The sequence below is a fragment of the Solanum lycopersicum genome, chromosome 5, assembly GCF_036512215.1.
Source record: "Solanum lycopersicum chromosome 5, SLM_r2.1".
Classification (NCBI taxonomy): Eukaryota; Viridiplantae; Streptophyta; class Magnoliopsida; order Solanales; family Solanaceae; genus Solanum; species Solanum lycopersicum.
Window position 1 is genome coordinate 5602966 of NC_090804.1, and position 20057 is coordinate 5623022.

Here is a 20057-nt window from a genome sequence, read left to right on the forward strand (position 1 = left end):
TGTTGATTATCGATGATGTTATTTAACCTTCTTTTTTTTTTGCGGAAGCATTTTTTAATATGATTCTCTCTATTCCAAGTATAAAAAATGTATCATGATTCAAGTAATTCATCAAAAGAACAAGATCTAACCATAAATTTGATTTTTTAAAAAAAATTGACATAATATTTGGAGATTATATTTCAAATAATTGTTTGTTTCGTAATTTGTTAGCCAACATGTATAAATGCAAACTATACACACTATCCTATATAATAATAGGAGTAATAAAATAATACCACTAGAATTTTGTTATTTTAATTCACAATTATCATTTTTACTACACCTAAAAGGTAAAAAGATAATGTACAACAATGAATCAATATAAGTTGTTGTATTTTACTCAATAAACTATAAATAAATAAACTTGAGGACTTAAATATGTTAAATAAGCACTAGATATAATAATAATAATAATAATATTATATAACATAGGATAAACTTTTTTAAAAATAGCAAATTAGGTAAGACCCAAACACAAACTATAGGACAAGTCCAACAAACTTAACTATGTCATTATTACATACTTATAATATAGTCCCAATATTTGCTTCAATTCAACATCTAAACCTACAAAAAAAATAATCATTAGATGTATATATGTATGTATATTACAAGAAAAATAAAACTTATTTATTAATTTTGTTATAATAATGAGAAGACAAAAAATTCTTACATTGTTGGTATTTCCAGACAAAGATCCATTTGGTGGATTAGGAATGTACCTAGCCCACTAAAATAACCAAAAAGAAATTGTTACAAATAAAATCAATTTAACATGTTATAGCAGATTACTTATCTTAGTATCGATCTTTTAGATACTTAATTTCGACTATTATGAACAATTATATGTCATCACCGAACAATTTCATCATTATTTAATCCTCGTGTTATAATTTCAATATAACTTTGTTCACAAATCAAACAACTAACGACTAAAAGAATTTAATATTATTTTCACAATTAAGATTAGTGAAATTAACTAAACTCACATTTTTAGCAGCTGCACTGAAAGCTTCTCTATGTGGTATCTCTGGATTTTCAGATTTGATACGTTGTATCTCTTCCCTTTTATCAAAATAAAATAAGAAATAATCAAATAATATATAAACTACTTCATCTGTTTCGATTTATATATAGTTATTAGACAAAAACAAATGAATTATTTAAAAATTTATTAAACATGCCATAATATCTTTAAAAACTTCTCATATAATGAACGGTTTAATCTACGTAGCTACTTTTCAAACGCAGTATCATATAAAATGAAACGAAGAGAGTAAGATATATTTACTTCATGAATCGATTGTAGGCAGATGGAAGCCTGTGTTTCTTCTCAGGAGCTTCAAATAAAATAAAATTAAATACCATTATCTTCAATAATAATAATTTTAAGCAGGAAAATAAAATAAAATTATTGAGGTTTTATTTTTTTTTTTAGAAAAAAATAAATAATACATACGTTTTACAACAAAAGGTGCCTTTGGAGATAAAGGTTCACTAGAAGTTGATGAGGTAGATGATGAAGCTTGCCCCTTATTTTTTAATTCACTACAATAACCCTGTTAATTAAAACCAAAAAAAAAAGTTATTATTAATTATGTCATATCTTTTCGAAATACAGCTAAAATTTTTATAATTTTAATTTATGTTTTGTGTAACGAACTGTCTGTCTGTTATTACCTGAATATTGGGTTGATGATCAAAGCATTGACCTTGAATTGGAGGTCTAGTAGTTAAAAATGAAAGATTGCTACAATGGCCACATTTCACTGTCACAGTATCCATTAGCCTCTTGTATGGAATTCCAACCTAAAAAAATATATATTTAATAAAAGTGTTCATAAATCAGAATTTATTTCAAAATGATATTAATTATCTTGAAATTATAATCGAGATAAATGATTTCACCTTCTACGTACAACAACAATATATATGTACGCCGAACTAATTTCTATATTTTATGAATCGAGAAATTATTTTCGAAAATATATTGAGATGTGACTAATGAAGTGCACGTGTTAAATTAGTAGCATGTGATTTGACAAAATTGAATAATTTTAATTTCTTTATCCTTCCTATTTTTTACTCTATCAAGAAATTAAACTATGTAATAAAATCACACATCACATGAATGATTGATGGGAACTTGTAAATAAAGAAATATAAATTGACAGAAACAGAAAGAAAACAAAAATAAATAAATATAGCAAAATTAATTATACTAATTTAAGCTTTAATTTTGTATGAAAAAAGTAAGAAAATAAAATAAATTTAATTACATTACCGCTAAAACAGTGTTACAAAAATTGCAACGGACGTAGCAAAGATGCTCAGAAGATTGAACATAATCCATGGAGTTTTTTTTTTTTTCAGATGGAGAAAAGAAAAAAAATGTTTTTTTGGGGGTTTTAAAGAACAAAATATATTTATTGGGTAGGGGGGTATTGTACAGAAATTTGATTGTGGTAACTCTTTTATGACTTATATGTGTTTATATAGTGTTGTATATATGACTATATGTTATATTTATACTTGAATATTTGGATAGTTATTCGAAATTACGATCATGAAATTATATTAGGTATGTTACTATTGTTACAGGCATATTCAAGATTATGGATTTTGAACCTTAATATGTATTTTTTGCTTATTGGGTGATAGAGTGGGTTAGAGTCTGATCACATTGGTTGGTGAATGGAGATATGATCGTTTTATATGGATTTGGACAATCTTCTCGTGAACTAGGTTTTGAGATTGAGTTAGATTCAAATATTATATCTTTTACTGTGGATTCCGATTAAATTATTTTTACATGTCAATTAATTTTCAAGCAAAAATATAGGGTTTGAGTCAAAGCATTGCATGAAATCAACGTGTGTTACAAAAAATAATTTTTAGCAGCAATAAATATGCACGTGAATAAAGCATGTCAAAGTCTTCTTCTATTACAAAGAGTGTTAATTTACTCTGAAAGAACATATTTAACATAAATTAAACTATTATTGTTAATTAATTGTCGCTAAGGATAATTTTTCATTACTTTAAACTTTAATGTTCTTTAAAAAATCATCCAAATTTTCTTATGTTGTCCATTAGGGCTTTGAGGTTTTTTTACCAAAGGTTCATGGTAATATATGTTGTGTTATTCTACTGTCCAATTTCATTTCACTGTCCTTCAAATATGAATAAAAATGGTAAAAAAATCTTATATTAATAGTAATGACATAAATCAATGTTTAAATTCTTTTGACTTTTTGGACTCTACACTTAGGTCAAGTTAAAAAACACAATTTTCTTTCGATTGAAAGTCTATTAAAGATCGTTTTGTTATCTTATATAGTGATAAGGTTTGTGGATATATTTGAGTATGTTAGGTGATTAATATGATAGGCAAATTACATTTTCTTTTTATTATTTCAATACATAAAGAAATATATAGTAAGGTTGAAATATTATTATGAAATAAAATAGAAACATAAGAAGACAATAATCTAGATATGCAATAATTTCTTGAAGTACAACATTTGATTCTCTTGAACAGATCCTCGTCCTTTGCCTTTACTACTCTTATCAAATCAAAACATTATATTATCTAATCATATTAATTATATTATGTTTTTTTCTTTCAATATTTTAGGTATATATAATAAAATATAATTGAACGTGCAATCACAAGAAAGTGGATATATATGATCATGGTGACGTAAATACAATAATCTTTCATCATGAGTAATTCTTTTCCTAACATAGTTTCTTCAGAGTAGAGTTACGATAAGTTTTAAATCTTAATATAAGCGAGATATATTTAATACGTTTAAATTATTGAAAAATTTGAATCTCTTGATTGAGTTTTTCATAGTCAATTCATTAAGGGTTGAAATGGTCGGAACCAATCAGAGGTGCATGCATTTTATGGTGCAACTAAAGAAATTTAGTAAAATTTTTGGCTCTATAATCATCGACCACATGTCTTTCGCTAAACAAAAATCATGCAAAAACTCATTGTAAATATATGCGTGAGAAGAAATGTAATTTTTTTTGTATAAGACTCAATTAAACTACTGTGTATATTATTAGAAGTGTAATTTTTTGTATAAACTCAATTAAACTATTGTAAATATACACTCTATCACTAATCTACCAAACAAAACTTGAACAACAAAGGTACATAAATTTTTTATAGATAGATCATCCATACCCTACAAGGTTAGGACTTTGAGCAAATTAAAGGTGGAGCTAAGAGGTGCCTAAAGAGGTTTATTCGAATTCTCTTTATTAAAAATCACATATATAAATATATATATAGTAAAAAAAATAGCTTAGATATGTTAAATCATCTTAACTTTTTTCGTATGTTTATTTTTATAATTATAATTATATTTTCTTAGTACAAATTAAGGTCTCATTACAGCAACGTATACTAGTTAATATTTTTTTTTTTGTTTTGTGTTTTCACATATTAGGGCCGACTATATTTGAGTTCGGTCTAGAAAGTTTTACATTTGAGGGTAAACTATTCCTTAACAAATACTTATGACTTTGTATCCAATATTATGACTAAAATATGAAATTCTCGATTAAGAATATAGAAATACTTTCAACTCAATTACAGTCGTTGGTTATCACTGGTTTAAAATTAACCCAAAAGAAAGTATAGAGGAGACATAAATAAGAGGCGTGCATAAATAATATTGAATCAAATGAGACAAATTTATTAGCTAGGGTTATGGTGATGGCTTCCCATATAGCTAACTTTACTCTTTTTGTTTTTGTTGGTGCCAAGTAATTGAAGAAATTAAAGGTGAAAATGACCAGTGCTACAATCACAAGTCACTATCATAAAAAGAGTTTATGTCTTTATATGTTGATGGGACTATTCTTTCATTTCATTGTTTGCTAAACAAGGAAACTAACTATTTCTACCCTTTGATTTCTACAACTTTCTATGTTAGTATAAATGACTTGGTCATCATATATTATACACACAATGAAACAAAGATCAAGGATCTTTTTCTTTTTGGCATTTCATGCATGTAAAGCCCTATTCAATGTCATTATCTCACCATGAATTGTAATGAAATAGTTGAGTTAAATACCTTCATAATTAGTTGGAGGTTTCGTATTCGGATTCTAAGTATAATTTTTTTGTTCGAATCAGCATCTGAAGAAATAGGTCCATGCACGAAATTGAAATTAATCAAACTCCGTATGAATATTGATTGGGCTTAAATAAAAAAGATGTTCCCATTTCTTCCGCGATGTCACGACCCAGACTATTGTGATTGACACTCACACTATCCCTTCGAGGGAGAACCATTAATATTAGTTAGCTAACCGAGAACAACACAACTTAATCAAACTAAGACATTTAAAGTTACGAAAGCAAGTTTAAATGCTGAAGGAAAGATAAAGTTTCCATAAACTCCAAAAGTCTAACCAAATAACTGCAGAAATAATGCCTAAAATCTGAAAGTCAATGTACCAAAACTCTACTAAGGATCACAAGTCCAAGGGAATGAGTACAGCCCAATGAAACGTAAGAAAATCTAAAGTACTAGTCTAAGTCCGAAGATGTGGACATAAACAAAAAGAGAACTCATGACAGTCCGAAAAAATTGGCTCACCATTGAATTCGATAGCGATCACTGATCTTCTAAACGAGGTCTGTCAATAACCGTTGAAGATGCCTGTACTCAACAAAAAAAGAATAATGTTGTATCAGTATATAATCACAATGTATTGGTAAGATTACATAGCTATCCCACTAAGAGCAATATAAGCAAGTAACTAGACCATCATAAACATGCATACATTGAACATATACAATATCAATATCACTTAAGAACAACATAAAATTTCAAAATCTTAAGATATACAAATATGCCAAGTAATTGATCTTCTCACGAAACCCTAGTGTACCGATATGTGGTCCCAAATCCAAATTAGCGTGTTAGATTGTGACACTCATTCCGATGTTTATGCTGGTACGTGGCAATCGATCCCAATTAGTGTGTCAGGATGTAACACCCGATCTATTCAATAAGCCACAATCAATCACAAGTACATACTCATAATCATACAATCAGTCATGATTCATGACATTCAATTATTCAATTATCCCCATTCACAATTAGTGTGATCACTAATGCAACATTCACATACATGCATTATAATAAAGCAAGTACAAATATATATCGCACAACATGAAATCACAACTATTACCCACCTCGAACAAGTCTTGACCCCTAAGAAACTTGATTCTCTTCTTTTTGAACTCTTTCGATTTGTTCTTAGTCTGCAAACAATCAGTGTAATGCTAGGATCAATAAACAAGACTTAATTACCCGAAATATAATCAACACTATCAACCTTATATCAAACTGATGATCCCAATATCTAGAATTAGGGCTTTTCCCACCATCCAAACAGTTCCAAAACCCTTCCCCAACTTAATCACCCAAGAAATTAAGTTTTACGGATCGAACAATGGATTCGGGGAGTGAAGACCTTATCTTTAGCCTTAAGAATGACGAAAAACTATCAAGAAAACTCCTGGGGTCATTCCTTAGTTCTCAAAGTCGAAAAGTGCAGAATAAAACGTTTTTGGTGTTTATTTCCGACTTAAGTTGCGTCTGTCCCTGCTATAACGACCCCGCCCTCGTGGGAATAATTTTGCCACAGTGGGTTGGACGGAACCAGTGAGTCGGACGGAACCAGTGAGTCGATTTAAGAGTTTCAAACCCTCATTTCACAATGCACCTTCATCCTACGACACTCAGAAAAATACCTTTTCACTTTAAAATCCGTTTTGAGAGTCCTACTACCCGAATTTGATTATGTAAAGTCGTCAAGTTCCTTATCATCTTAGCTATCAACTCATATGATCAAATTCATAATTAGATCTCCTAATTTTTACCAAATTTCTTTAGACCTCATTGACTATGATTTTGTCCAAAACTGAACTAGATTGAAAAATTTCAAGATACTAGAAAAAATTTTTCTGATCCCAAATTTCTCCCCATTGAATTTTCTATAACAACGGAAATAAGTTGTTACACTCTTACATTGTCAAATTATGCCAAGCCAACCAATACTTTAACTGTCTATGTTGTTAGTGTTAAAGAGGCACTATAATACTCAATGCGCTCCAAAATAGTTGTCACATTGTTTCTTGAAAGTTAATTTGATTAATTCCTATTAGAGATAAAATATTTATAACTTGAATTTAAATATTTGAAATTTTTTAAAAAATACTATAAGTTGTAATTTATTATCTTCAACAATATGGTTCAAAAAAATTTATCAAAATATTAATTAAAGTTCATATAGTTTGACTGTAGAAAAAAAAACAAAACATAACGAGTATATTTTAGACAATGAAAGTACTATTACTTCACCTAAAGATACTTATTACAAGTAATTATTCATAAAAAGGTGGAACTTTTTGCTACTCAAGTTACAATATATTGTTTATTTTGCGCTAACAAACCTCACAAAAATTTGTTCTTTGAGCTATGATATAATCGAGTTTAAAACTGCCTACTATGTGAACTCGTGACATGTATGGTCTTATTTCAATGCAAAATTCGTCTAGATTTTTGATAATGTGAATTTCATCTTTTAGTTCGTTTTTAACCATAATTCTTCATGAACGTCACAACTTAATAACAATATAATCAACCTATCAAAAAGTTTAAATTTTAGTTTTCTTTCTTCTCCATTTGTCCCTTTCGTAAATGTTTTACTTTTTTATTATACATATTTGTACATAACCATTTGATCTAAGACCACCCTCTTTTTTTCCCATTTCATGAAGTTTTGATTGGACACATCTCTTACTCTAACTTTATCAATGTGTTTGCTATATAAACAAAAAAATATTATCTTATAAGTTTAAGTTGACATTAAAATTTGAAACTTTTCTTTAATATTCGTTAAGTTTGATTAAATATAAATTTACATACAAGCCAATTTTGAAAATGATAACTTTTTTCATTCTTGTGAACTCGAACCCAAACTCTCTAATTAAAATTGAGGGGATCGTCGTCATCTAACCACAACTTATAGAAAGGAAATATAGGGTGTAATATCAAAACAAGATAAGTTTAGGGACTAAACTATCACTTAAATACATATAAAGGGACTGAAATGTAAAATAACCAAAAAATAAGAAGGAAGAGGAAAATGAAATTTAGGAGGGAGAGAAGAAAATCGTGAATTCAATTCCCGCCATTTCAACTCTTCTCTTCTCTCTCGATTTTCTCTATCTAAAAAATTCTAGAGAAAGAAAGAAAGAGAGAGAATTTCAATGGCGAAATTCATCGACGAGAGATCGGACGGACTGGAGATATTATCAATCGGAAAACTTTATACTGGTTTATGGGATAAGAAGTACTGGAGCTCCTCTAGGGTAACAATTTCAATTTTGTTGTTTCTGTAAAATGTTTTCGATCAATTGATGAACTGCTGAGTTTAGTCATGTAGCTAATATATTAGGTTTTGGAGCTTTCGAATCGTTATTAATTGTGGATATGAGTATTTTCCGTATTTTTTGTTTGATTAGAGTAGGTTGAATGGAAGTTATGGTTATACATTAATTAATGAACTGCTGACTTTAGTTATGTAGTTAATAATTAATATTTTAGTTTGTGGAGCTTTCAAAGCGTTATTGGTTGTGGAAATGAATATTTTGCGCAATTTTGGTTCTACATGTATCTGTTTGATACCTTTTAGGAGTTTGAATGGAAGTTATTGTAATTGATCAACTGATGAGCTACTGAGCTTAGTCATGTAGCTAATATAGTTTTTTGGAGCTTTCGAAGCGTTATTGGTTGGGGATATGAGTATTTTGCCCAATTTTTTTTCTATTATGTAGGTGTATGGTTAGCTTAGTTTGAATGGGAAGTTATTGTTATAGATCAATTGATGAACCCTTTATCTGAGAATGTAGCTTATGTATTTATTCGTTTTTTGCCTAACTGAAAAATGATGAGCTAATATTTTGTGCTAATACCAATGCGAAACTAGTGTTTTTTTGTTTTTTTACTTTCTTCTGACAGTCTGACAGTTATGTAAGAAAGTCCTCTGTTTCGATTAATTATGAATAAGTAGCTGCAGCCAAATGTTCTGCGTGATCTTAAGCATATCTTACCTGAATTGTGACAAATGTTGTACATTGACAAGATACTGAGTATTCTATACTAGCAAAATGTGATGGAGGATTTGTAGTGAATTCTAAATTTCTGATAGTCATCATAACTAGTGTGAGGATTTATGCTTCCCAGTCATGTAATCCTGTGGAATCATTTTTAAAGAAAATAGTGGATCACTTATAGGCAAAAAGAAATCAAGATACATTGTGCTTGTTATTCAAGTGTCAGTATGGGCATCTCTAATGGTTGATGTGGGTGCTGTTTGATGTGATGAAAATGTTTCCTGAGAAGAACATATTACCTTCAAATTTCAAATATAATTGTCAAGTCTTTCTGATGTTTGACCGGGTGTAGCTACAGTTAGTGGAATCTTATAATGGTGGGGGAGTGATTTGTATTGGTATCACTGTGGAAATAATGTTTAAATGTTATTAGGACCAAGTATAAGTAGGAGCGGAATGTAAAATGACTTGCGTCTATAATAGATGTAAGATGATTACACTCTTTTGGTGTACAGGTATACGTTTTAAACAGAATTTTGCTGACCATTCCGCAAACATGTTGACCTATGTCGGTCCATTTCATTATATATATATATATATATGTATGCGCTCAATGGTGGAGTTTCGTTGTCTTGCTTTCTTTTAGATTACATCGATTCTCGAAACTCCTGTTCTTAATATCAGCAAAAAGTATGGTTGGCAGACTTACAATGTACTGTGTAAGAGATTCCTGTATCACTTAATTTGGCTTTTTGACTTGCAGGGAAAAGACCGCTATCCTTATCCTATTGGATACAATGCTCTTAGGACTCAAAATGGAGTCTCTTACAAAATGGAAATTCATGAAGGCCTCAATGGGCCATTATTTACGGTGTGTAGCAAAGATTATGCTGCTTTTTGCAACATGTTAAATAGATTGTTACTGTATCTCTAGCTTTGGATTTATAATAAATTCTTGTCTCTGCCTCTCAACAGATTAGTTCTACAGATAGGCAATCATGTAGTGGGCAAACTCCAGATATTGCATGGGAGAGTTTCCAGAAAAAAGGATGTCAAATAAAATTGTTGCATGGAAAGAGACACTCCAGTAAGATTGATGGTGTGGAGGTGTGTCTTGCGCCTATTTATGTCCCAGCTAACATACTGCAATACCGAATGTTCTACCTTTTTTGCTATTTGAATTGGTATTTTCGAGTGAGATTTAATTATTTGAAAGTATTGGTTCTGTTGTAACAAGAATTGGTCTCCTTAGTCCAGTCAGAGGTCAAAATGTGCATGCAATTTTTGTTCTATTAAGGACTATATTGTTCGACCTGAGGGAATGACAGGGTTCATTTTGGACTGTAATTGAGCCTTATCCCAAAAGATGAAGTGCTCAAAAGATATCCATTCTATATTCGTTTTGGAATCTCAAATAAGAAATCCAATTGATACATCTCCCAAGAAGTCTCAACTTTCCCTTGGAAGAGAATAAAGACACTAATGGAGCAGGTTATATCAAGAAGTTAGTGTTTTTTAACTCATGGAATGGGTCAATCAACCAATTATTTTTCTCAAAATCATCTTAAAATTGGTATGTCTAAGTTGGTAATTTCTCGTATTGGAAATTACACAGGAAGCCACATTTCAGAGTTAGAGTGGTAAAAGCAATTCTCTGATAAAACCCCAATTCCCACATCATGTTATCATGTCATTTTGAAGGATGATTGTTAAGATAGTTTATTCAGCTAAGCTAATCAAGCTAGTCAAAAGAATTCCAAGGCTTGTTGTGAAAAACTCAAGCATTGTGCTTAGGAACTATTTTCCATATAAGCAGAATATTGTGGGAGAGTTACATTTGCTTATAGAATTTATCATCTGTTTAAACCTTATACTAGTAAAATTTCCTTTGGATCAAAATTTGAATGCTAGCTTGCAGAGTGCATAAGTTGCTAAAGTTTCTCTTAACTTTGAATGGGATTATTAAAAGGTTAAAGTTAAACTAAATGAGCCTAATGTTTTTATTTCTTTTCTCCTTACAGTTTTTCGGGTTCAAGAACACGTTTGTTCAGAGGTTACTCAGGGAATTGGTGGCAAATACCCGTGGAACGCCAGAGCAGAATTTCTTGTCGTCTATCTCTCTTAGAAATGAGACATCTGAGGCAGTAAACCAAACTGAACTCACGGTATCAAAAACAGATCCTAGTTTGCTAACACACACGGAAAAACCACAAAGTACTGGGAAGAGAAATATGAAAGGTAGAACCAATAATATCAAGTCAACTGCCAATACAAGTCTCAAAAAACCTCGACGTCAGAATAAAAGCAGCGATATCAAAGGTTTGAATCCCGTCCAACAAGAATATGGTGATCATCCGCCTTCCTTCTCCTCAAGTAAAAGGTCTTGCAATAGTTCAGAAGCATTGCAAGAGTCAGAGACCTTGCAAACAATAAATGAGAGAGAAAAAGTGCTGGTTACAATTGTAGAATCTTTTGACAAAGATGATCATCTGAAAGTGGATAACCTTATTTCTCGAGGAGGGAGTAAGCATTTGAATACGAAGACTGAAGTACCATTAGAAGAAGTGGTGGCAAATACCAGTGGAACGCCAGAGCAGAATTTCTTGTCATCTATCTCTCTTAGGAATGAAACATCTGAGGCAGTAAACCAAACTGAACACAGGGTATCAGAAACAGATCCTAATCTGCTAACACATGTGGAAAACCCACAAAGTGCTGGGAAGAGAAATAGGATAGGTAGAGCCAATAATATCAAGTCAGCTGCCAATAGCAGTCTCAAAAAACCTCGACGACAGAATAAAAGTAGTGACATCAAAGATTTGAATTCCAGCCAACCGGAATATGGTGAACATCTGCCTCCCTTCTCCTCAAGTAAAGGATCTTGCAATAGTTCAGAAGCATTGCAAGAGTCAGAGACCTTGCAAACAATTAATGAGAGAGAAGAAGTTGTGGTTCCAGTTGTAGAATCTTTTTATAAAGATGATCATCTGATAGTAGATAGTCTTAGTTCTCAAGGAGGGAGGAAGCATTTGAATACCAAGACTGAAGTACCATTACAAGAATTGTTGGCAAATATCAGTGGAGTGTCAGAGCAGAATCTCTTGTTGTCTAACTCTCTTGGAAAGGAGACATCCGAGGCAGTAAATCAAACAGAACACAGGGGATCAAAAACAGATCAAAATCTGCTAACTCACATGGCAAAACCACCAAGAGCTGGGAAGAGAAATAGTAAAGGTAGAACCAATAATATCAAGTCAGCTGCCAATGTCAGTCTCAAAAAACCTCGACGTCAGAATAAAAGTAGCAATATCAAAGCTTCGCATTCCGGCCAACAGGAATATGGCGAACATCTGCCTCCCTTTTCCTCAAGCAAAGGGTCTTGCAATAGTGCAGAAGCATTGCAAGAGTCAGAGAATTTGCAAACTATAATTGAGAGAGAAAAAGTTCTGGTTCCAGTTGTAGAATCTTTTGACAAAAATGATCATCTAATAGTAGATAGTCTTAGTTCTCAAGAAGGGAGGAAGCATTTAAATTGTGAGACTGAAAAACCAGTAGAAGAATATACTGAAGTACAAAAAGATGGAAAGCTGGTCAGTGTGTTAACTTCCTTTTTCCCTTTCAATCACATTAAATGCTCTGATACACTGTTCTCATTAATTTTGCATAATTTTCCTGTTTTTTTACTAGTTCGTTGTACTACTTTTTCTTTTATTATTTTACAAGATCCCAAGTAATCAACAAAAACAAAGGGGATAGCAATCATATTATCATTTTCCTTTTTTTTTTTTTTTAAGTTGTTTGGTTACTGAAATTGCTAGCTAGGTACATTTTCTCAACTTCTTGCAGTTTGATAGGTCAAAAGTTCTGGATGGGCAGGTGATTGAGAACCAAATGACTGCAGAGAAGGATGGAGAATCACCGGTCGAGAATGGAACACAGAGAAATAATGATGCCAATCTTTGGGCACCTGATACTTTGGATCACCAATCAGGTACTATGAGCTATTACTTACCTGGGCCTTTGCATTACCTCTTACCTGACTTCCACTTCCCTGATTAATTCATTAAATGGTTGTCTTTTCACTTTTCTAGATGAATCTTTTAGTCTCACTGCAGAGATTGTGAAGGATGTTGCAGCTGCTGTTAGTACCAATGTTCCTGACTCTCCAATAATTGGTTCACGGCCAGAAAGTGAAATGGGTACATCTAGTTTGGAAGTGAATTCACAGAAAAGTGAGCCAGATTCTGCTGGACATGAAATAGCCAACACAATGATGACATTTCTGCTTCCTCGAGCACTTCCTTTGATTAGGACATACACTAGAAAGAAAAAGAATGATACAAAATCACCAGTAATATCCATCCACAATTCTCAGGATGAAAATAAGAAGATTGGCCTCTATCTTGACTCCACATCTGGTAAACTGTAACTTTCTAACTTCAGCTGATTATTGCTGCTCTCATTTAGTAATCTTAGTTTCTATCTCAATCATTGATAAGACTATCATGAAGTCTTTTAATTAAAGCTTATTTCAGTTCCCTCTTACTTTCTGTTGCAGTCAGTGAGCTTGACAAGAATTCACTGCTCAGACAGAAAAAGGAAAATGCCAGTTCTCCATTTCGAGGTTGTGTTCCAGCATCTACAGCTTGTTCCCTTGCAGAAGCTATTGTCCCTGATAGTTTTGATAATTATGAAAGTGGATATACTCCAAGTCAGGGGTTAGCTCAGATTCTACAAGTAGCTGAAGTTGCTAAAGAAGATCATAGTGTTCAAGGTTTATGTACCTGCAGACCTGAAATCGTGGAGCCATCAAAGAGTGATAATTTAGAAGAAGCAGCTTGCAATGGTGAAACAGGTGACTTTATCTCCTTGTGATCTTTTGATTCTTTGATTGAAGGGTCAGAGTATAATGTTCTCTTTCCATGTGCTTTTCCTAGAACCATTTTTTATTAACAAAAGGTGAATAGATTGATTGATATTGCTCTGTAATATTTCATCTTTTGTTGAAATTATTCTTTATGTAGCTAGTCTGAACTTCAAAATTTTCTATACAGTGATGATATGAGCCCTCAGTCTTTTAAGCTGAACTACAGTCTGTACACCAATTGATTGAAAGTAATAAATTGTTGAACAGGAACAGAAAGAGAAAATGACTTCTTACCAAGAACACATAAATTTCTTCAAGCATCAAGAAAGGAAGTTAGTGGAAGCAAAAGCACTGGAGCAATTGTCACTGGGAGCTTAACTAAGATTCCACTTTCTGGTGAATCAATGATGCAACATGTTTCTTTATCTGAAAGTATCATCTGCAGAGATTTCAGAGATGATTCTGTTCCAGAGTCAAATACGGACATAAAAGCAATGCACACCTCACATTTCTTACAAGGGAGCTCTTCTAAGCAGTGCCAAATAGAACAATCTATATCTACTGATGAACCCCATATTGAAGGACGGTCCCTTAACTTCTACACAAAAGAAAGATCCACTAGTACCAATGGTGCACCTTTTTACTTGGCCTCCAGATCACAAGATGAAGAAATGGATCAGATGTTAGACCATATTCAAACTTCAAAGTTTCTTGATTCAACTGCAACTAATTCTGAAGGCAACTTGACTAAAATGTTGTCCAGAGACCAACAATCTGTCAGGTTTACTGGTCATCTGTTAGATAAGCAAAACCAGAAGATAATTTTTTCTGCTGACACCACTGAGAAAAAGGAGAACAATGAGAATGCAAACATGGAAGCCCAGCAAGATTTAAAGTCTGAGAGTGAAAGAAGTGGTGTTCTCAAGGTTATTGCAGGCTATGCCCATCCCATGCCAATTTCATCAGTGCTATTAAGAAGACAAGAAAATGATCTATATATTTGTGTTTTATGTGGTCAACCATTGCATGAGGATAGAACTATTTTCATGTACAAGGCCCCAATGGAAGGAGAAGAAAAGGGGTGCCCTTCTTTTATTGGTCAGGTTTCTATACGTTTCCAATTTTCAGATGGTGCCTTTCGTGGAGATGTGAGATGTTTTCTCTTCTTCAATGGCATTGCTGTGGCCCTATTGCTTGGTCTATATTATCTCATAATCTATATATCTTTATGCAGATTGAACTGGACAGTGCTGCTGTGCAGTTGACACCATTTGGGCAATCACTTGTGTTGTTCAATAGTGTAATAGCCCCAAGCTGCAGGTTGCATTTTCACTTGAGACAGAAGTGTTTGGTCTTTAGTTTGTTTTTTGGCTGTAGCATAGATGAATGCTAATGCGCTGATCTCCGTGTTTGTTCTCAGGGAGGGTGATATAAAGTGCCAGTGCTCATTATGTGCTTTGAACATTTTCGAGGAAAATGCAGTAAAGATTATGCAAATTAGAAATGGTTATCTCTCTCTCATTACTAAACTGAAAACGACGCTAAGGGTCTGTTGTATATTGGTGTGTCCACCTGATCACCTAGTTGCTGTGGAAGAAAGTGGAAAGCTGTACGTATGGGTCATGAATACAAATTGGAGGTGACTCTTCTTAAGCATTGTGGTTTTCAAGTTTATTCATGTTTATCACAACATTGATTTTTCAGTGATGATAACTTTGAGAGAGTTGCTTCTAAATTTATCTTTCTTGTATTTGAATTAAATCCAATCCTTTTATCAGTTCATATGGCCAACATTTGCAATACTAGCCCACTTAATGGTAGTTACACGCTTTATCAGTCATTTATTGTACACTACCACTTATATAAACATTTCTTCACTCTAATGATCTGGTGTCTGACTTCAAATTTGTGATACTTCTTGATGTGGTATAGGTTTTGTTTCTTTTGTTATGTAGTTTAATTTGCTCCAAAATTCTGAATTTGCAGTGCGGAGACAGAAAAACGCTGTTTGCTGCCACCCGATTGCCCACCCTTTTCTACAATGAAATTGAAAAGAATACCAAATTCTGCTAGTTTGGTTCTTGGGTACAATGGTTTCGGGGAATTTAGACTATGGTAATATATCCCTTGTAATCTCAAATGATGCTGTACTTGTAATGTGCACATTGTGTTTTACAGTTTATCCATTTCCTTATTTTGTTTCTCGTCATAGTTTACTTCTCTATTCACCCCAGTCACGCTCATTCTGTCGAAAAAATAATAGATTAGAGATTTTACCTCCAGCTTCTACTTAATTATACGTGCAAATAGTTTCAAGAGTCTATAAATGATATGTATTTTAATGTCATACTGTTAGTCACTTCCATACACACCCAGAAAAACAAGTGCACACACAGATGTGAATATATGTTGAAGACATCTATCATCATCCTCTGTGGGAGCTGAAAAAGAGAATCAATTAGAAGCAGTATGTCAGAAATCGGAGCTGGCTGCAGTGTTTTTGTTTTAGTGAATATGCATACCACCACACGTAATTTTGCTTTAGCACTTCCTGCAATTACATCATTTCATAGAAGCTAAATTACTGCAACTTATACAATACCCTATTAGTTTGAATATATTAGGGTCTAAAAGTTTTCTTACGTTTGTTTTCACTATTTTTCTTTGTCACAAAGGATAAGATATCCATATGCCTTGATGCTTCTCTTCCATTCTAGAAGATGAACAAATATTAAAAGTAAATGCTGAGAGATGAGAATAACTTCTGCTGAGCTTGGTGCATACGTTTGGTACTTAAGAGTCCTAGAGTTTTTTGCTTACTGTCCCTTCTCACAGTATTTTGGTTGTTTTCAGGGATATAAAGAAGTGCATGCTTGTGTCAAACTTTTCTGCTGCCAGTACTTCTGTTTTCCAATGTCTTCCGGTCAGTCTTTTTAGATGGCAAAGAAAATTCACCGCTCCAGCGGGGGTCACTGAAGAGATTATTAACGAAATAACAGATGTCACAAAGATGTCTTTCTTGGAAAAGTGTGACAATCGACCCTTCTGCTTATTAGAGGATAAAGATGTGGCAATCTGGGTTCTCATTTCAACTGCTCCTGATTCAAATTCGTCTGCTTATCAATCTAGTGACCAGCAGACTGATCCAGATCATTGGTGGAGGCTCGCTCTATTGGTTAATAACACAATGATCATGGGAAATTCTCTAGATCCAAGGTACTGCCCACATGTTGTACTATAAAATTCTGGAAAACATATCTGAGAATCTTAATTCATGTTTTTTATTTATTTATTTGATTTTGTTGATTATCACAAAAGGGAGAAATGACCTTATAGTTCCAAGAGCTATTCCATATTTTATCCTACAGTTTAAAAGACTAAAGGAGAATCATGATTGTTGAAGATTGGGTAAGGATATATGTCTGATATGAAGTTTTGGGGTTTGGCAAAGAGGCTTGTCCTCTCTTTAAGGTCAATTCCAAAATCATGTACTTCTTTGCGTGATTCATGCATCAAATGATAAATTCCAAAGGGATCTTAGAAAGCTTGTCCTCCAATTCCCATTCTTCACAACTCACAAGAACATTAAAACTCATTCTAGCATAATGTTGTCCTATTATACCTTTGCTTAATTACATGGTTGACCATAAAAAAGTTAATGATGTAGTACTGAAAATGAGTAAAGTTAGAGCATCGCTGAAAAGAATTATTGCTGTAGGTTATTTTGGTGATGAGTAATGTGAGATTTCTGCTACTTGTAAACCGGAAGGAATAGCCATCTACTCTGAGTGTACTTGAATATATCCACTGTGCAGGAATATTGGTCATTGAAAGGTTGATTCTTTAATCTTGAATTATCTCAAGTCCATTGAAATATATAGATGTCACTCGAAGTTCTTGTATGGTTAAAGTAGACTTTCAAAAGTTACTTCCAGCAACCTTCGGTTTTACCTTGTCAGTCTTCTGGTATATAGGTGCTTGACATCATGAAAATGTTAACCAAAGGCCTTCTTTCTTTTGTGGGGCTGAAGAGGGGGAAGGCTTAGAGGGATGGAGGAAGATAGGAACGTTACTTTTACTTACAATGATGAGAAGTTTCTCGATGGTCTCCCTTTCCTAAACTGTATGCTACTTTATACCAGGTGACAACTTGGCAAAATGAACATTCTTAAACAGTCATACCTTTTAATCAACTTTTTATAACATTCTTAAAGACATTAAAAATTATTTAAAGACTACAACGTTCTGTTCATTATAGACTACTCTTCTGATCTACATTCCTGAAGTTTAAGGTATTTACTGGTCTAAACCTTTTCTAAAGATTGATAGCAGGTTGACTTCTCGTATCAAATGGTAAAATGCTAAAAAAGAAATAATTGCTGAAATGTTTATTTTAATGTCCTTACGATAAACGGTGACCATTCAGCCTATCTGCCTCTCAGGGCTACTGCAATTGGTTATTCAGCTGGTCATGGGATTATTGGGAGAAGTGATGGATTGGTCTATACATGGGAACTAACTACAGGGAAAAGGCTCCAAACTCTGCATCACTTCAAAGGTACTCTTTTTGTTGCAGATTTATTGCTCAAATCTTAATAGTTATTGTGTGATGTTCAGTTTATGGAAATCTCATCAGCTTTTATAAGTGAAGAATTCCTAAGCAAAATATGTATTTATTTTCGGGTTCTTGGACAAACTTACTTTCAGTTGGAAAATTTGATTTTCACTAATTACTCATTCTGTAACTTCACCTTATCTCTCTCAGTAACCTAGGAATTTATGCATTTGCAAAGATCGTTTGTGGGAAAAATTGTGGCATCTTAGCATACTGCATACTCGATCTCCTCGTTAGCCCTGATAAACTAAGTGGCATGATTAGAATATAGATTAGATATTCCCTTAATTATATCAGTTCCCTCCATCTCTCTAGGAAGCTATGTATTACTGAGATTGCTCTTTTTTCGTCAACACTAGTTATCTGTTTATCTTATGTTGAAGTTAGAATTTTACTAATATTCCTGTTTCCTCTTTCAGATGCAGCTGTGTCATCCATTGTCTCCGATAATTCTAGTCATCGTGCAGTGGCCATAGCCAGCGATGGAGGTCAGTTGCTGGTATATTTGCCATGTTAACAGGCTTTGTTCATATTAAATGAGTAACTTGAACTCCACCTTTAACAAGTTAGATGGATGCCAAAGAAATGCAGTTTTGATAGGCCAAACCTCTTTGTAGATCTGTAAAGTAGTATATTTCTGTGATTTTTAATAGATCCAATCCAGGTACAATCATAGATTGTAAATAACTGATTAAATTTGGATTTTAACTAATGAAAGTTCCATTATATTTCCCTTCAGTATTATTCTTGAACTCCAATTCATTTTTGATCGGATGAATATATTGTAGTTAGTTATACTCAATTTAATGACATTAAAGAGTCTTGTCTGATAATTGACATAGTGAATTTACTATTTTATTTTTATTAATTATGAAGTGTGTAAATTAAAAATTTAAGACTTTTAAAAAGTTTTACATTTTTCAAATAATCTATTGAGGTATAATAGGTAAAAAGAAATCTTAATTTATTAAAATAGACAAGTAATTAGGAACAATTAAAAAAAAATAAACTAATAATTAGAAACAGAGGAAGTACTTACTATATGATATTTTTAAGCTTGATTTCAATAAGGTAGTTTATCCTTCATTAAATCTATAACTATATACTCATATAATAGAAAATTCTCAAGAAGTACAAACAATTCGCTTTATTAATCTCAATTTACACAAAGGAAAATTCAATTAAAATACATCTAAATAACTAGTTTTATATAAATACTATTTGTCAATATTTGAAGTATTGAATACCAAAAATTTTCAATATGCATATCCATACAAATACCAAACACCTAATTTTTATTTGAAAACTTCTAGTAAGTTGCCTACTGGTGATGCATAGTAGTAGAAAAAGTCCAATCAAGTTGGCATATACTAAAGTTG

The 20057-nt window shown here is 32.4% G+C and overlaps 2 protein-coding genes across 10 annotated transcripts; one reads left to right on the top strand and one right to left on the bottom strand.

Annotated features, from left to right (window-relative positions):
* Nucleotides 1-441: 441 nt before the first annotated feature.
* Nucleotides 442-2553, bottom strand: CRCB (protein CRABS CLAW-like). Of its 2 annotated transcripts, none has more exons than XM_026031066.2 (7): nt 2327-2553; nt 1723-1851; nt 1502-1601; nt 1334-1382; nt 1032-1107; nt 716-772; nt 442-603 (listed from the first exon to the last, which is right to left on the bottom strand). In XM_026031066.2, exons 1-7 carry the CDS (start codon nt 2393-2395, stop codon nt 592-594), a joined length of 492 nt encoding a protein of 163 aa, XP_025886851.2. In that variant the 5' UTR covers nt 2396-2553; the 3' UTR covers nt 442-591. The 2 variants fall into 2 exon arrangements, with proteins under 2 accessions (XP_025886851.2, XP_004239032.2); XM_004238984.5 differs by having other exon boundaries at nt 442-609.
* Nucleotides 2554-8210: 5657 nt separating this feature from the next.
* Nucleotides 8211-19416, top strand: LOC101261411 (uncharacterized). 8 transcript variants are annotated; one of them, XM_004239409.4, is made up of 14 exons: nt 8211-8452; nt 9960-10067; nt 10172-10303; nt 11218-12786; nt 13043-13187; nt 13288-13614; nt 13755-14051; nt 14331-15211; nt 15298-15383; nt 15484-15702; nt 16050-16178; nt 16917-17279; nt 18506-18621; nt 19098-19416. In XM_004239409.4, exons 1-14 carry the CDS (start codon nt 8351-8353, stop codon nt 19193-19195), a joined length of 4572 nt encoding a protein of 1523 aa, XP_004239457.2. In that variant the 5' UTR covers nt 8211-8350; the 3' UTR covers nt 19196-19416. The 8 variants fall into 8 exon arrangements, with proteins under 8 accessions (XP_004239457.2, XP_019069632.2, XP_019069633.2 ...); XM_019214087.3 differs by having other exon boundaries at nt 8233-8452; nt 13019-13187; nt 14337-15211; XM_019214088.3 differs by having other exon boundaries at nt 8233-8452; nt 13019-13187; nt 13312-13614.
* Nucleotides 19417-20057: the final 641 nt, after the last annotated feature.

Bases quoted from the DNA above. Each gene is read 5' to 3' on its own strand.
- CRCB (XM_026031066.2), bottom strand. From the start codon at position 2,395: ATGGATTATGTTCAATCTTCTGAGCATCTTTGCTACGTCCGTTGCAAT. The intron at 1,602-1,722 runs GTAATAACAGAC...TTTAATTAACAG, and splicing joins ATCATCAACCCAATATTCAG to GGTTATTGTAGTGAATTAAA. The intron at 1,383-1,501 runs GTATGTATTATT...TTTTATTTGAAG, and splicing joins GGCACCTTTTGTTGTAAAAC to CTCCTGAGAAGAAACACAGG.
- LOC101261411 (XM_019214086.3), top strand. From the start codon at position 8,351: ATGGCGAAATTCATCGACGAGAGATCGGACGGACTGGAGATATTATCA. The intron at 12,787-13,018 runs GTCAGTGTGTTA...ATTGCTAGCTAG, and splicing joins TACAAAAAGATGGAAAGCTG to GTACATTTTCTCAACTTCTT. The intron at 15,703-16,049 runs GTGACTCTTCTT...CTGAATTTGCAG, and splicing joins GTCATGAATACAAATTGGAG to TGCGGAGACAGAAAAACGCT.